This window comes from Lathamus discolor, chromosome 1 (genome assembly GCF_037157495.1).
Source record: "Lathamus discolor isolate bLatDis1 chromosome 1, bLatDis1.hap1, whole genome shotgun sequence".
Lineage (NCBI taxonomy): Eukaryota > Metazoa > Chordata > Aves > Psittaciformes > Psittacidae > Lathamus > Lathamus discolor.
The window spans coordinates 144,028,319-144,047,370 of NC_088884.1; the positions used below are offsets into that span (position 1 = coordinate 144,028,319).

General features: G+C 33.4%; 1 protein-coding gene across 3 annotated transcripts in view; it reads right to left on the bottom strand.

Annotated features, from left to right (window-relative positions):
• Positions 1-19,052, bottom strand: part of PCDH7 (protocadherin 7) — a 293,178-nt gene that overhangs the window by 107,752 nt on the left and 166,374 nt on the right. The window contains exon 3 of one of the 3 annotated variants that reach the window (XM_065699360.1): positions 14,879-15,216. The exons of 1 other annotated variant lie outside the window; for it this stretch is intronic. In XM_065699360.1, coding sequence (XP_065555432.1) covers positions 15,206-15,216 — 11 coding nt within the window. In that variant the 3' untranslated portion in view covers positions 14,879-15,205. Of the gene's footprint in view, positions 1-14,878; positions 15,217-19,052 lie in introns of those variants that run through there. One more of the 3 variants, XM_065699353.1, reaches the window with a different exon arrangement.

Here is a 19,052-nt window from a genome sequence, read left to right on the forward strand (position 1 = left end):
ATATGGGATCAATCTACATCGAATCTGACAGCATGGTAGTTACCTCAGAGATTATATGTTGCCACCATTTACCTGCAAACAGGACAAGAGAGATCAAAGAATGCCTCATATTAAGCAAGGCTGCAGCTTGAATCAGTTATATTTGACACTACAGGTCATCTTCATAAACTATATTAGTCATAGAAGAGCTTCTTTTTCTTAAACCATTTCTTCCTTTGAAAGGCCATTGAGTGCTTGCAGAATAGGAGTGAATTTAATCAGTTTCTGCAATGAGAGTGGTACTATGTTACTCTGCGTACTGTGTGTAAGAGAGTTAGGTAATTATGAATGTTATTTAAGAGGGCACAATGTTGAGTAGAAATTTGCCAAAGCAAGCAAGAACTAAATGCTTGTAACACAAGTTGGGGTTTAATACCAAGTTCAAGTCAGATGCAGGATGTTCACATATGACTACTCTCATTGGAGCTGTTCTTGCTTGAGCGCCTTAAGTGCTCAGTGAAGTAAGCCCTTTTCGAATGAAAGGCCAGAGATAGAGAATCAATCTTAGGAGTCCAGTAGTCACAGGAATAAGAGAAGAGAGAGTTTTACCTTAATGTCTATGCCCTGCTATTTTTTTTAATTACAAATTATTAAATTTGCAAAGCACAAGGGTGTTAATGTTTATACTCAAATGTCTAGGACACTCACCTTCATTGTGGAAGATTCAATTTCCATTCCCTGTTTCCCTGAACATTTAATGATCTATATAAATGTGGCTCTGAGAACAGATTATGGTAAGCATGTTGGGTCAGGGTAGCCTCACTTCTAATACTGAAAGGACAGTGAAATAGCAGTTACCTTGACGTTTTAGCCCAAATGAAAGTAATGGAAGACAGATTCACAAGGAATTAGAACAAGTACATATGTTTCTCTACCAATAATTATGACACTGAACTGAAAATCCAATTTAAACAAAGATCACAGACACCAAGTATTGCAAGATTCATAATAAAATCAGGAGAGTTGGTAAGACTGGCTGCAGCACCTGTGAGAGGTTGGTTAGCACATACACTTACAATTATATTACAGAAAGTTGTAGACACACTACTGACGTACAGTATCTGTATAGAAAACAGACAACATGCACTGCTGCAGGCACACTACAGTTGGTAGGCATTGCAGCTATGATTAATGCTTACCACGTACATAATAAATAGATCCATTGCTAATTAAACATTGTAATAAACCAAAATTCCTAACCATAAAGAAAAATAAGCTACCCCTTTAGATGGCTACTAAATATGCTGGATGTTACCAAATATCTGTGGGTTTCCACAGTTGAAATATACAAAAAATTTGCAGCTCAGTACTTGTAACATACCAAAATGTTAGCCATGTTTTCTTTTAACTGCAATTCTTTGATTTTCATGTGAGTTAACTTTGTACAAATAATGCAAGATTTTATGAAATATATATATATAGCCATTTGCAAAAACTGAGTCGACCAAATATTACAAAAAATGTTCCAGATTAATGAACTTACTTGGCTTAAAGCAGGGTCAGTTAAAAATATAAAATAGTAAAAATTGTTTAGTATAACTTGCTTTTGTGTACAAAGACATATAAAGAACAATGACTGATTTCTCTAGACAGCTTACACATTTACCTTTCTGTAAAACTTTTTCTGGGAAAGACAGTGATTCAAGTGAGGTAGTTTAGGGGTAGCACAGAAAAACATGCAGTAACACTACCATTGCTGTAGATAGCCTGCAGGCAAACTGAGGTCTTCCATTCCCAGTCTCATTTGATATCATTAACACTCAACGCCGAGGGTAGGATTTTCCAACACTAAACTTCTAGCATTGAAATTATCAAAGCAGTAGTAGTGTTTAGTGCTGCAAATCTGTCTTGCCAGCACAGTATGTTTCTGTGGCAGTTCTACATCCAATAGTATAACAAATCAAGATTTTGATTATCTGCCTCAGAATTTTCAATTTTTTTTCATAAACCAAGATGGTTTAGGCTGAGCAAATCCTGCATAGATAGCAAATATCAAAACAATTGAAAAATACTTTAGTTTGGTTTTATCTTTTGTATCCTCAAGTCTAGATTCATCCAATACTGAATGTTAATGGAACATGAATATTAGAAAAAGGGATGGAATATGACAGTGCATATGGAAAATATTAGGTTTCTTTTTCTATCGGAAATTTGTTTCAACTTAATTCTGAGTAGAGTGTTTTAAAATTAGAGATGAACAGTTAGAAAAGTGACAGTCTATATACTGAGTGTCAGAAATAATGTTATATAGTCCAAACAATTTCATTGCTGTTTATGCTTTTATTTTAATTGTTCAGTAGTGTGCACAGAATTTGATTTATGTGTCAGGGTGGGGTATTTTTATTAAATTCTTCTATTAGCATTCTCAATTTCATCTATAGGAAGCTCTTTAAAAATACCTTTAAAGTGATTTCATATTACTTTAAACATTTTGGGAATTACAACTTTATAGTATTATTCATGCAAAATAAATATTTATTAAACAGTTTGCTTTTAAGGGCTTTCAGGTTTGGGGCAGCCCATTTTTGGTAATTTGGGAGCTGAGCTGAATTTCATGTTTTCTTAATTCTCAGAACAACCACTAACTCAGCGAGTATTTGGGAATTCATATGATTTCTAAAAGTCATGCCAAGAATGTCTTGAACCGATTAGAAGAAAAATCAAAACAAACAAAACCCCACACCACAAAAAAACAAAACCAAACAACTACACAAAAAACCAAACACACACAAAACCACAACCAAAAAAACAGACAAAACCCACGAAACAATTAACACAAACCCAAAACTTTATCAGTAATTGAAGAAATAAAAATTAAAGGCTAATCCTAAATCTCTGTGCTGCATTATACTTTGTTTTAAGATGGTAAATTATGAAAATGGCTTATTCAAGTCCTGTATTCTACTCTGTTCTTTGAGGAATAACATGCTATATTCCTTTGAAATCAATAGGTCTTCTTTAACGCAAAAATCCAATCACAAGAGAGGAATGTGGGCTCTGGAAAACACACAGTTCTCTGCCCTTCACGTTTCTGAATACCAAACCTGAAAAGATGAACCAAACTGTGCACCAAACCTACTGAGTTTTGGGGCAATATCTGTCTATTAAAGAAACAATAATTAAATCGCAGGATCTTTGCAGACAGTGAGAACACTATTTGGCAAACTCTGTTTGGCATTTTCTGATCATGTTTGTTTGGCTGAGGAGTGATGTCATGGCAGTCAACAACCATGGTTGTGTAGGGGGCGGTACTGACCTCCTTTCTCCAGTGACCAGTGATACAGCACAAGAAAATGGAATGAACCTGGGGAAATTCATATTAGACATTAGGAAAAGTTTGTCCACTGAGAGGGTGGCTGGCCACCCTCTTGGGAACAAGCTCACAGGGAAGTGGTCACAGCACCAATCCTGCCAGAGTTCAAGAAGCATCTGGATAATGCTTAGTCATACGGTTTAGTTTAAGGTGATCCTGCCAGGAGCAAGGAATTGGATTCACTGATCCTTATGGTCCCTTCCAACTTGAGATATTCTACGATTCCACAACTACTTTGGTACACTTTTATATTAATTTCTATTATGAGACTCAAAAACTTCATAGAAGAGCTACCTGAAAAAAAAATAAGAAGTGATCTATTTCTGTGGGTAGTAAAAACTACATGCATCTCTGTCATTCCTTTTTTGTTTTATGAATGATCTTTATTATTAAATGTGCAATTATTCATGTATTTATAAATTTTGTGTGAGCACTGAAACCTGCCTATTATGTAATATATAATTTTGTTTGCAAGGGGAAAAAAATACAAATAAGTGTGTCAGATTACATTTACATTACATATTGGTTTCCTTGACTCTCTCACAAAAGACTTAAGAAAACTCAGAAACTCATTTTCTGAACATGCTGAAGATTCCAGTAGTTGCAAGACTGAGGTCTATTAAATCTTTTTTATTCTTAAGTCTAGAAATAAACTAAGTTAATTTTTAGTGTTATCAGTAAGGGTACACAACATGAATTATTTGAAATCTGAGTCTTGCCTTCCACTGTATCCATTTGCTGCATGTCTTGGAAAAAAAAAAAGGATAAGTTAGAGTATTGCTAATTATGCAATCTAAATTAAAAATGAAACCAAAAGAACCACGCAGGTAAAACTTACTCAATTTTATTTTATATAAAGACTGTGTAAAAATAAATGCTCTTCCCCAAAATTTCAGCCTTTTTTTTCATGCCGCTACCATTTTTTCCTGAAAGTAAACCAGTCTTGCATTTTTTTTAAGTGTGTAGAATGTACAGATTCTTCTGATTTTTACTTAATGATTTTTATCTCAATTCTATGGAAATGTTCACTGGGAAAAAAAAACACAAAGAAACAAACCAAAAACATAAGTGTGTGTGTGTGAAATGAAGCAGCAGTATTTTAAATACAGTTTTGACTTATGTAACTTTTCAACTAAGATTCATTTCTTGCCCTACTCTAGAAATAATATAAAAAAACACTTAGCATTTTCCAGAAAAATTTGCAAGAGGTTATTGCAGAAGGTAATTGCAATGCTTGTGAAAAGGGAGGAATATTGATTTGATCAAGAGACTATGTTGTGAAACACTGAAATGTGTTAACACTACTGAGTTTTCACATATACAAACCTTTACTCATCTTTTATCATCCCTTTCCGCAACTTCAAAGCTATGTCAAGAAGTACTATGGTTACCCAATTCGGTTACACTCATAAGTTTGTACTCACGAATATCAGTTCAGTATTTTGAAAATGCAAAGGTTGCTAAAGGTATGATTATTTTCTTATTTATCTAAAAATTAGGTATTAATTATGTACTGGAACACAGGTCTCCAAGATCAAAAATGTCACTTAATATACTACCTGCACAAAGATAATCAAGCTTCATTTCTGGAAAATAATCAACTTATATTTTTACTATAAAAATGGCAATCACCTCAATATCAATCAGAAGATTCAGACCATTAAATAATTCATATAGAAGAGGCTAAAGGAATACAGTGTGTACTGTTATGAAAAATCAATTTATAGGATTACTGTTATTTTGTCCCATGACAATGCTATATAATGAAGACCAATCTTTTAAAACCCAAGCAACATGAACAATGTAAGACTGTGTGTATTTATTTTTTTATTTTTATATCTGATATTTATCCAGCAGAGAAAAGATGCTTTTCCTATATTCTCTGGCTCTAGGAACACTCTGAAATACATGAAGATTCTGGATATTTCATGGTACAGGAAAGGATCAAAAACTCAGATCAGATTTATTTATTAATTGTCATATTATTCAACTTGTAGTGAAGTGTATTACAGTACTTCATATAAAAATAAGACAGTCATATGATATCTGAGCAGAATGATGTGGGACAGTATTGTTTGGATAACACTGACTGAAAAAATATAAAAATATTTTTTTATATTTTTATGTCTTATGATATCTCCATGAAAGCTCATGACAGTTTCAAGACAATCTTATGTGACAGAAATAATTTACCATACACCATATTATCATGTAATTCATATCAAGGGACTTTATTGCAAAGACATATGGTGTGGTCCCATTACTCAGTTGCTGAAATGCTGCATCTTTATTTACTACTTTTCATATGCAAATTGTGTAAAGGTTTCAAAGAGTGACAGAAGACTTCTGGCTTGATTTAGGAAGGCAAGCCTGTGCTACGGTCAGATCTTTAGTCTGAATTGAGATCAGCACAACCACATGGTTTGTAATTACATCAATACACGTTCCAGTATTGAAACTTGTAACACTGATGAATAAAATGATCCATTTTCTCATGTGGCAAAGATTGAAAATGCCAGTTAACTTATTTTCTTTCCATCTGGCCTTGCTATACTATTCACAGAATGGTAGTACCTATGGTCTGCTGATTCACAGTGACTCACAGTGCTGCCTACCAGTCAGTGCTCATTTTGCATGCAATGTTTTCTAGCATTAATCCCCCAGAACAAGAACAGCAAAGTAAAATACATCATGCATATATATATTATATATATATATATATATAAGTGTGAGGCCTTATTTATTGCCTGTCTCAGCACAATGACTAGAAACCTAAGCCCAAGACACTGTTTTACTATATATTGACCATCCTATTCCAAATTTCCACCACTGTGACTTCGCTGCTTATATGATCTGGTCAGAAGTAGGCGTATCATATCATACAGTTAAATAAACTGGTGACACGCTCTTTTTAATCTCGCAAAAGCACCTTTTAGCTTACCTTTTCTTCCTTCATTCCACTTATCTTTCTTTAGTAAATTTGTTTACAAATTTAAAAAAAAATGGTCTTATAATTTAAATTACTACTGGTAATTCATTATGCCAGCATCTGTTACTAGCTCTTTTTATAACATATACAATGTATCTGTACAGTTGAGAAAAATCTGTTGCATGGATGGATCTTAAATATACTTATTGTTCGTAAGTATATTTCTAGTTCTTTTACCCACTGACACAGTGTACTTGAAGGATGGGCAGATACAGAGTCAGCTCCTGGTATGCGCTTGGCAGCTGTTCTCTTTTCTAATGAAGAACTACAGATCACAGATAACAATATACAAAATATCTTGATCTAAATGAAAAGCAAAAATGATCAGGGAAGACTAAGTAAGAAGCCAGTATGCAATCCTCTATTATTGGCTGACTCTTATTTCAGGAAGGAGAGTGACTACGTTCCTAGCCACTTTTTAATTCAAATATTTAGTTTAAATTAGTATACACCCTGAGTTACCATGTGCTGCTCAAAAGCAAGAGATAGGTGTTTCTTAACATTTCAGTGTCCTCTGGTTTAGCATCACTGTGTTAAATGTGATTAATCCTGCTGTCAAATACATACAGTAAGAAAGTAAAGTAAATTTGACACCTGAAATAATCCATTACAGGGTAAGGAACAGGATGATGAGGTTAATGTACTTAAGTATTTGTTGTCTGTCACAGTTGTACAGAGTTATCAAATGATTGTTAAAATTTGCAGTAAGCTGTAGACTTTAAATAAGGAACAAACACTACAGCATGAAACAGGTTTGGGCTGAATTTTGCTTGTGGTTTAGGTACACTTTTAAGCAGTATTTTTATTGTCAAAATAAACAAGAATAGCAGACTGACACAGAGTATCATTGAGTACACTTGACAATGCAATCAAAATACAAGTTCTAGATGGTTTTTATTCAATGCGCTAATCTGTGTTCAAGAATCTATTTTTATCTAAATGAGAGGATGCAGTTCCTCTCTTAACATTTGAACAAACCTCAAGAACAATCTTTCCATCCATATTTTCTTACTGTGATATGCAGTGATTATAATGTTTCATAGTTAAAATATTTTAAGTGAAATGTCAATTGATGGAATTAGATCAATTTATTTATTTTAAATCAGTTAGATAGTAATAATCCCTTGTCTGCCTTACAGAAAAACATGGGAAATGATTGTTGGGATTAGGAAACAATTAGTTACAGGGACAGAAAATGCAATATAGGATTCAGCATAAAAATACAAAAGAAAACAAATAAACAACAACAACTCAGAAAAGAAAATTACTTAGGAATAAAAATACTAGAAAAATAAGAAAGATACATAATACCAGAAGAAATTTGGTTAAAGTGCACAGTAAATTAGGTGTGGATTTGTAGCCATTTATGCCATGAAACAAAAGACCAGTGATTTGCAGCTGAATATATAAAGTCATCCCATTATAATAGAACCAGGATCACTTAATTATATATGTGAGTAATAACTTCATACACACAAAACCTACATTTATTTACTAAAATGACTGGAACAAGAAAGCAAAATGCTACTTTGTACATTGCTGTATGTTTTATAGACATGGCTTAAAAATACTGTATTTGTATTACTAGTATTTTTTTATTAGTAGTATTATTTTGTTAGTAGTATTGTATTATTAATTTTTATGTAAATTAGCCAGTCACAGGGGTCAGCTGATGTTTGTACGATGCTAACATCATGGAGGCTTTTATTGACTAAATATTTCATCAAAATCCAGAAAAAAATGCCATCAAATTGTGGGCCAGAGCAGAAACAAAGTAAGTACAGTCAACATATTTCAGTGCTGTCATGTAAAAGAGTAAATCATAAGTGATGAGGAGGACTCCACAATGACATAATACACATTTGGTGAAATTCCAGGTCTTAGAGTCCTATGAAAGAAATACCTACTAGCAGTTGGGGTGTGTTATGTTTTTGTTGTTTTTTTTTTTTTTTCCAGAACATATTTTTTTGCCTAACTTTGTTTGAAAGGAAGTCAAACATCACGTGGTATTGCTCTCTGCAGTATGAAACAAAACTTTGAATCATGGCACTCAGTGGTTTAAAAGTATGCTTTTGTACAAAGTAAAATTCTTACACAGGTATACCCAAAGTCCAGAATTGTGAGAACAAAGACCTGAACCAATTTAACCTTTTGAGGAGCTTTGCTTTTTAGCTTCAAAGTTTTAAGGTGTACCTCCAGGCACACTTAGAACTTTACTGTTTTGACAAGGGTAGGTATATATGAGCTAGGTGTCAAACTGAAACCTAAGCGGTTCCTGGAAATCAGGTGTTGTTCTGCTTACAAGGAGTGGCCCTCTCAAAGCATTCACTCCAGTACAGGTGAGAAAGATTCAGTTCTTAGTCAGAGGGTGTTAAATACCCTCTTCATTCCCCGATGATGACATATAAATACCATGTGTAATCTACATCTAGGATCTTTGCCTCTTGCTAAAGTTTGGACAGGTTTTTTTTGTAAGAAGGTCAAGCCTATTTGGTCAATAAAAATAGCAAACACAAAAATCATGGTGCCATATAAATGTTTGGAACATCTGACTATGACATAGAGACAGTAATGGAAGTGAAAGAGGATTTTGTTCCATGTTATCTTAATATTTTATCCAGCAGCTGTATGACGCACAAGCAAAAATAGCCATGGGAACAGGGATCATAATCTGAGATGTTTCCCTCCCACATGCAAGTACAGAGCGGCTCATAAATATTATTACTTTTTTGTTTCACAATAACTTTAGCATGAAGAAAGAATTTGGCAAACTCAGTGAGCTGGGATCTGGATGTCATTTATCTGAAGTCTAATCCAAGCCCATCCCCCACTCCGAAACAATTATGTTAGTCAACGAAATAAGTTTAATAACTAGCATAATCAGATCAAATTCAATGACCTAGTTTTTTTCATTATACTAATAATATCTTTAGGACTAATATTTTCAATGCATTTTATTTGGGAAGTCTTTTAATATGTTAATGAGTTAGAGGAGAAATGATGTCACTAATTCAGATAAGGACCAAATAGATTTTATTTTTTTTAATCTGTGTTTGCCATAGACAGCATGAATTCTGAATGTACATCCCAGGGTGCTGCAGAGACATTAGGAGGTGCTGCGGGATCTTGGCTAGTTTATGTAAACTTAAATACATAGTTGAAAAATAACCTGTAAAACATTCCAGATTTATTTTTTGTATCCATCTTACACCCCCTAAAGTATGAGAACAAAACAGCTGTATTGTAAAAGAGGATTAGTAAATTACTCTGTTATCTCTATCTACTTAACCACACTGGGTGGTCTGCACCCAAAATCTGTCCGCTGGCAAGTACAAACTACTGTCTGTTGAAACTACAGCACAGCTGTATGAATGCCATGAAGGATTCTTTTCCTGCACATAATACCTCCCAGTTTCTTAACCTACACTGAACTAGCAAAAAAGCTGCATTAGACAGATGAAATACATAACATGAGTTAGTTTCACATATTCATGTCTATTTATTAATGTCTACTTTCTACTATTTTTTCCCCAAATAAAAAACAAAAGACAATTGAAATAACATTACAGACACAATAGCCAGAAAGCTATTTTGATAGTTATGCTTGTAATCTAGCTGTGGTTTAGAAGAACTTGTAAAAGAGCCTGCAAGTAAAAAAGCCAAATTACTTTACACTTTACTCTCCCAGGAGTCTAAGGGATTGCACTGAAGACTAATATGGGCTATTGTTTGTATACTCAGCTAGTTTCATCCTTCAGGTATTCCAGTGTGCTGAGGTCCCCATGTGACAAGAAAAAAAAAAAAATGTCAAAGAGAAATTGCAAGTCATGAAAAACTAAGACTTTATTGGTGTCCAGAAAACACCCTACAGAGTTTAAAAGTAAGTGATGCTCATCTGGAAATGCCAAGGCACCTTGTGAATTTGCTTACATATATTCCTTGGGAGCAGAACCATGGAAAAAAACAACTAAGCAAGGTATGACATTTTCTTTAAACTTTTTCTTTTTTTTTTTTTTTTTCTGTCACTGGGCATTAACTGAAGGCAGTCTTTCTACTGCGATTAATAATTTTCAAATATTAACCAAAAAGCTACAGGAAAAAAAACCAAACAAAAAGAGTTACTGGATAACTCACATAACATCTTTTAGTCATGTAGGCTAGTCTTCCTTGAGTAACTGATTTCCACCCATTTTTCTTTCATCCGCTTTTCTTCTGACAATGAAAGATAGGTAAACAACAGCAGGAAGCACAAGTTTAATAGAAAGCATGAAATCTGTTAATAATGACCACCAAAGGAATACTGCTCTTCTGGCAGATACAGCAGGTGGGTGGTTAATGATACGTGATTAATACAGAGAAGCTCATAGTGACCAAGATTTTCCTGAGTGCTAGAACAACGATTAGCAGGTGAATACTATCTTGTGTTGCTTGGGGTTTTGTATGTTGGCCTTTCTGATCTGTTGGCAGATCTATTTATTTTTTTTGATACTACGGGCAAAATTACAAATTTCTGTCTTCTTTCCCCAACCCCAATATTAGGTACCTAATTCAATGCTCAGGCATCTAAAGTGGTATTCTGTAATCTCCAGGTGCTTACTCTCTGCTTTGTTTGAAGTCACTAAGTTATACTTCACAGTTTAGTCTTAATATTTAAGCATTTGTTTTTCATTTTAAAGTGTATTCAACTTAATTTCAAAATGTATGCTGATTATTTGTTTAGGAAATTTCTACTATTTAAAAGGTTAAGGTCAGTTCCAATTCTATAACAATATCTTATTTACTAAATAATGTTGAAGTGCAATCTTCAAGCAGACAGTCCTTTAATTTAATGCAGAACTATACCCATGATAAGCAAACATATAAGTGTTCTCTAAATTAGGAATATTTCAGTTACCAATAACATACTCATGTCAGGTGGTATTTTCATAAACAACATGTTCTAAAAAAAAAAAAAAAAAAAAAAAAAAAAATTGCTAAGAGATTCATTTAACTGAAAAAAAAGTCATATTGATAAGCCTGACAAAAAGCTGAACATATGTTTTGTTTGTAAGTAAGAAATCCAATGCTAAATTTTGAAATTACATTTTAAATTTTTACTCAATTTAATTTACATTTTAAATTTTATTAATATTACTATTAAAAATATAATGAATTAACACATAGGAATATATTTTTATATGAAAAAACATAAATGGTTCTAGGAAATAAAAATTTAAAAGATAGATACAAAATAAAAACTAAGTCAAAATGGCACAGGAAGTATTACGATCTCTTTAAGTTTTGGCCACAAATGGAATGCTGTCAGCTGAAGACAAATTGCTTTCCTTGTTCCTTTATTTTTTTCTTCTCTCATATGCAGCTTTTGTTCTTTCAGTCTTATCCCAAATCTGACATTTAACTAGTTCTTTTCCTTTTGTTGGGTGTTTTTTCTTTAAGAAAAAATCTGCATACAAGATGTTTCCTTTGCAGCTAAAGATAGCAACAAACACAAACATGGCTTATTCTGTAGACGCTAAGTTCATACAAGAAAATTAGGCATCTATTTTGCAACCAAACCACGGTGTAAACCAGAATTTCCAAGCATTTCTGATGTAAAGCTGAAAATCCTTTCATAATTTTTTCTGTGTCCAGGAGTTATAATATTAATAGATTAAAGAAAACATATTAAAGGGAAAACCTCCACTGACTCTCTGTATGAAAAAAAAAAGCCAATCTACTAACATTTAACATTTCACTTCTCTGAAAGAAGTTTAATGTCATTAAGAGTTTCATCCCAGCCACAGAAGGTTGCGCTAACCATGAAGTTACAAGCTAAGCTGAAGAAACTGTAAACGATTGCACACTGGGTACTCTTGTTTTGCAGCAGGCATACAAATTTGCAAGGGTAAAGATAAAACACAAGTCTGAGAAAGCAGAAACCTGTGTCCTAGTGCTAGAATCTCTTCTGGGATGGCAGAACTATCGTTCTCTGGAAATACTTTATACCTCAACTAACCATCACTGAGCACATACCACTGATCCAGTCCTGTGAACTGAAATTAAAACTCAGGACCCCTGCCTTTGATTACAGCAGTTAAAGATGGAGAATCTTGTATCCCAGCCCAGCAGTTCTTTATTCATTTTACACAAGACAGTCGTTTTATAATTCTTGGTGGTTAAGGCACTCCTGAGGGTTGTGGGAGTATGAATTTCAAGGCTCTGCTAAAACTAAAAATACTTGAATCCCAATTTGCCTCTACAGCTAAATTCTTTCAGCACTGATCTATGCTGGCATAAGAGAAGCACATACAGATGGCTTAGAAGATCTTAAAGCAAGCTAAAGCAATCAGTGGGGAAAAGAGAAGGGAAATACCTGTTCTGAGAATCCTTCTTCACAGTTTGGGGATTTTTGCCTAACACCAGAGCAAGGTAGAAGCAAATTAATGCCTTTGTGTGTATGCACCAATAAGAGTGTAAACGCCTAAAAGGTTAGATTCAGCTGAGTTGTTCTGAGGTTATCAGTGACAAAGATAGATGAGCACTTAAAGACAGGAGATAAATAACTACATATCTGAAAAATCTTAGCGTAGTTGGTAGATATATCTATTTGTCATAATTCTAGAAATGCCTACGGGGCTAACAGAATAGCCTTTAAGCAAAAGATGTTCCTTGCTCTACAATTGCAAATGTAATAATAAGGCCTCTATCTCCTTCTTTCACAAAAATATTATCCTTTTTAACAGTAAAAAACAACTTGGCAGTTAATTTTCTTTTCAATTTATTTTGCATCTGTCACACATAATTTCAAGCCTCAACTGTCAACTCATCAAAAAGATGAAACAGGAAGTGGCTGTATTTTTTAATCACACTAACTTACATAACACAAAGAGTGAAACATGGTGGTTTTAATAGGATCAGGCTTGGGTCAAAGTTGTATGTTCTTGAAAGGCTTATCTTATGATGCATATGAGAAGACATTCATCCAGAAAACATTTTGAAGTGACTTCTGATACTGCTTTAGTTTGGAAATAGAGGATGTGCTACAATTTAACTAAAAAAGAAGCTACTTGTCTTTCAAATTTTTTTTTTTTTTTGTAAAGAGGAAGGGTTAGACCAAAGGCTGCCTGTCTCATGCTACCTAGTTATCAATCTGTAGAGTATCATAAAATGTTTTTTCCCTGAACTATTTAATATTAAAAAAAAAATTAATTATCTCAATAAGAAAACTAGAATAATATATGAAGATTAAGAAATTTTGATTTTTTTTCTAATCATTTATTACATCAGATGATTACTACAGCACTCATACTGATCTGTCTCCTTTTTATAAGAACATGAAAGGCTATTAACAATAATCAACACTTTAAACCTCCCACAAAACAAATGAACAAACAAACAAAAAAAAAAAAAAGCAAAGAAAAAAAGCCCAAGCCAAGTAAAGAAAACTAAGCTCAGAAAAAATAAAACCACCACAATGGATGCTGATAATGAGGACATTTCAGAAAGTGTCCTTCTGACCTTACTGGTAAACCAAGATTAAATTCATTGAAAAAGGAACAGGGCTAAACAATAACTTGACAGCAATTTGTTGCAACCCATTAGCTGGTATCAATGCAGTGAAGACCATGAAAACTGAAATATGGTTCATTAACTGTGTGTGGGTTTTCGATAAGCAACTTTGATATCTGTGTCCTCTCTGATGCCAAAGAATATTCTGCACTACAGCAATCTGATGACGTATTTCAGCGCATAGCATGTTGACCACCTGCTGCTTAATATGCTATAGATGATACTTTAACAACTCACAAGAAGCTAGGAATAGACAAGAAAGAAAAGCCTGTAATCTGAGCTTCAACCCACATTACCAAACGATCACTGTTATTTGACTGAAGTAGTTAAGCATGCTTTAGTCCGTAATAAAACTTTTTTTTTTTTCTCCTCCTGAACTTCAGAACAAAACCTTTACTTGAAAATTATAAACAACTAAGTGAATTGCAGTATTTCTACTAAAACATAAGTTAATTTCCTGGAAGAGACCTTAAAACAAGGTTGCTATTAACTGCAAGGCTCCTTACTAAAACACACATTGGGAGACCCAGAGGCAGTGGTTGTATGTATTGAAACAGGGGAATATCTGACTAGATACAAGGAAAAAGGAAATAATTGTGAAGATACCAATCACTGGAGCAACTGGCCCAGAGAGGTCCTGGAATCTGCCCTTGGAGACCCTCAAGATCCAGCTGAACATAGCCCTGATCAGAGCTCAGTCTGAGGAAGAAGCTGGATTTGCCAAACTTTCTTCCAGTGTGACTTGATTGTCTGGACAAGGAAATGACAAGCAAAGACTTCTGAAAGTTTTAAATATTGTTTTGTAGATGTACAAATGTATAGATGTATAATTTATTTTTTTTTTTAAAGAAACAAGGAGCCATAAACTCAATGCAAGTTATCCAGCACTTAGTGGAGAGACTAAATAATTTTTTATTCCTCTATAGCCAACAAAGAGAGGTGCATTGCTTCAGAAATTCAGAGTTATGTTCTATACAATGATACGCCTCTAAGCAAGTAAGTTCAAGCTCTGTGTTGTTATGGAACACCAAAAACCACTTATATATATTCCAGTTTTAAACAAAGACCAATCAGAAGAAAAGCCATAAATTAAAATAGGCAAGCTGATTTTTACTTTATCTTTTTTTATCAGCCACATAAGAACCCAGTTTTATAAATAAAATTCTTAATAAAAAAGCAAAATTGTAACAAATCTTAGAATTTGAATATTACTGGACTGAATTTGTACCACTAGCAAGCTTCATTCATTATCTCACCGTCATTTTAGCCCTGGTCCCAAGCTCACAGTGTAGATGTCTTTTTCCATGGGCAGCAAGTTAATATTTGCCTGGAAATAATTAATTTATTTTTTGTTAGTTCTAAGAGCATTTAAAATATAGCTATGTAACATTTAAAGCAAATTCAGAGTTCTCAGACACTTCTGATTCCAGTAACATATTATAATGTATATATAAACATATGTACAGTTAAATGATATGATAAATAATGTAACATTATATAATATTACTTGTATATAATTTAAATACTTACATGTTGCTAATTTGGGGAAAATGTCTAAATGCGAGATGACAATGATTTTAAATCAAAGGTTTAATATCACCCCTCTAGCAGAGATGAGTTTCATACACGTGCCACCACTGAAAACTCGTTATATGTCATTTACTAGCATATATGAGACTAAGTATTCTGTAAAATGGAAAACATTTATCAGTTCTCAATAAAAAAACAAAACCAAAACAAAACAGAAGTCCTTTACATGTGCATAATTATTATCAAGACAGTAAAATAAGCTACCTGTATCATACAGTCTCCAAAAGTTTAAATGCTCTTATGAATGTTCTAAACATTTTCTTGCAAACCTGCACATTTTCATGCATTCTTTTTTGTCAACTTTTTAAAAATGCATCTACACAATTCAGTTCTGTGACTTAATTGATTAACAAGTGCTTTAAAATGATGTGACTCTTTCCTCTACTGAACTGGAAAACTCTTTTTTTTTTTTTTTTTTTGCTTCATTTACTTTTTTTTGAGGCATAAAACTGATGTTGTTAACTTTTTTTTCCCCCTAGTATAATTATTTTAAAATTGCTTCTATAATATGTTATTTGATTAACATTTTTAGAAAATCTGTGGTCACACATCATAATAAATTATGTTTATTATAATAATGATGTTCAAGATAGGTTTTTCGTGGTGCTGCATGGTAGGAGGATGAGAGGAAACAGGCTTAAGCTGAAAGAGATTCCAACTGAAAAAACCTTTTTCCTCATAAGGAAAGTCAGGCAGGATAGCTTACTTCAAATTGCTGAATAAGGTTCCTGAATAAAGATTTTCAAAAGTTGGTGTTAATACAGAAAGGTTTCTTTCTGCCAACTTTATGATAACTTGAGGAGATAATGTATTTTATTGACCATAACTGCAAGATAAAAATATGTTCTAGTGACATCTGTGGAATGGTCTAAAGGATTAGATAAAGAGTTACTAAACTCTACAGTGTAATTCCCTCTTTTGTTATGTTATGGAGTTTTGGTATAGAGTATAACAAAGTCCAAGAACTTTGTATACAACTGAAAAGCTCTTTACTACTCTTATTACTAACTGCATAAACTTCAAAGCAGGAATGATGCATTTTGAAAACTCTTGATTTTAAATAGCAAAAAATTGTAATCATTGCAGATAAAAAAATGCTTATCTTCATCCCCAGAGTCCTTACATTGCTATGCATACCTCTGTTAAAGCAGAGAAATATCATTGCATTGTTACAGCTATTTTAGGAAGAGCAGCTTATTCCTACTATAAATTGTGCAACGAAATGGATAGTAGCAGTCCACTAGCATTTTGTGCATTAAATATAGTTCAGGAAACTAAAACACCCATTGCATCTTGGTCTGACAATCATGTCAGACAAAATTATGTGAGTGGCAAATATGAAAAGCATGACTATCTTAGATTGCTGTCTATTCATGTGATGGAAAAGTTGTTCTCTAATATGCATCTGATGACTTTGCAAAAAAAAAAAAGTATATTTTCACACATGTGAAATATTTCACATAAAAGTTTAGAAAAAATAAACAGAGTTGGTAGAGGAGTGTACTATAGTGGTGCTCTTAACAGTGACATATTTATTCTCCAGAAGATATGTTTGTGTGTTGGCTGGGTTTTTGAAGGGGACAGTGTGTGTGTGGCAGGTGTAACCTAAGCTATTCTTTGAAATTATCTACAGAAAGATTTCAGTTTGTAGGTTATTTTTACACTTGCAAAGTTGTAAAAATTTAAACTGATATCAGCATACATACTGAAGGAATATTGAACACCACCTGGTCAGTTCTGAAAGTTTTGATAGTATAAAAAAAGAGAGTTGGGAGAAAGTCAAGGGAAATGCAGTGTTACTCTACCAGTAATGATAACTAATATGCAAGTGAACTCAAGCATTCAGTGAAAAATCTTATTTTTCATTCAGTAGCCAAAATAAACATATTTGCTGAAGAAACAATTAGGTAGAAAGGTAAGATGTACATGTCTCTTTCTGAAGAAAAGCATATGCTAAATAACTCGTGCTAGATAAGTTTCCCAAAAGAGTTGATCCGTGTAAAAATGAATTTTTTCATGCCAAGGGCAGTAAGACCTTGAACAGTCTGCTGAGTGAGTGTGGGTCACATAAATTTGAGCTGCCTGAAGCCAAACTGGAGTAATTTTTTTCTACGATAAAAATCAGAAAAGAAAAAAAAACAAACAGAGCAAACCAAAACAAACACAAAAAACACAACAGAAACTAAAAGACCCAAATGCATTCTTATCCTAGTTTTCATTTCTGACAGGTTTTGTAAAGTTGTTACAGCAGAGGATACACTCCTACAAGCATGTTTGCCCAATAAGAGAAATGTCTAGCTCAATTTATCAGAAACTATAAGGAAAATGAGGCAAAAAAAACCAACAAACAGTAGTACGCAACTTATAAACATCGTGGATTCTATTAATTTGTTTATGGACCATTAGTTAAAAAAAAAATCGCATTAATAACATGGATATCTTCAACAGTAAATAATAGGTCATTTCAGTAAATGGAGACAAAAGAACAGAAAAAAAAGAAGTTTGTCTTCATATTTTCTTCACATTTTAAAAGAAAAATAGAACTTGGCTACATTAACTGATGACATGAAATCTTTAATGACTTCTAGCCTCAAAACATAAGCTTAGTCAACATCTGGCACGATATTCTACACTTGGAAGTCTTAGTTTTGACTGACTAGATCTAGGCATAAAGCCAGAAATGGTGAATCACTGCAACTCATCAATCTGATATTGTTAGATCAGAAGCTGGGGGAAGAGAGTTGTTTGTTTTAAGCCACCTAAAAGGCACAGAACTAAATTGAAATTTCCATCACTGTCACAGTCATATTTTTGATTAACCCTTAAGTTGTTGTAACTGTATATATTAAATAGATGATTGTATATGTTTGTTGTGGTTTAAGCAAAACCAACAACTCAGAACCATGCAGGTTGACATTTCAGAGGAAGGTAACGTTAATGACAAGATAGTCAGGCCTATATTCCTACTAAAACTCTTTGTTGTTAGAGTATAAAACCCTGTGAGCAATTTCCATATCCACCTGTTACCCTGAGTTTCTGATTTTACCAATACAGTAGCAATGAGCTTCATTGTAACTGTATACTTTCAATGAGACAATACTTTAATGAAGAGGTCTCTCACCTGGAAAAAACAGTAATAATATCTAGCCCTAGAAAATGTTGGCATAGATTTATCTTCCTTTTATCCGTGAAAATCCTACTATGCTAACAGGACTACTGTGGAATTTATTCAAATAGTTTAAATAAATCAACCAAGAGCAAATACCGGCAAATAATAAATTAATTCAGAGAGAACAAGTACATATGGCTGGACAATTGCATAATGCAATTAAAACCGCAATTGTCCTAAAGGAGGGCCAAACACTGCTAGCAGTACAACAAAACCAGTCAGGTTACTGGAACTAATATAAGCTCTTCAAACTTATTTTAGGACAAAATTTGTCTTAATTTATATGGATCACCCATATCATTTCCCCCTGTAAAGCAATCAACAGTCAAAACTAAAGCAATTACAGAAAAGAAAGCCTTCTGCAATTGTCATCTTTAATTCTCTTTGATAAAGATTTCAGTTTG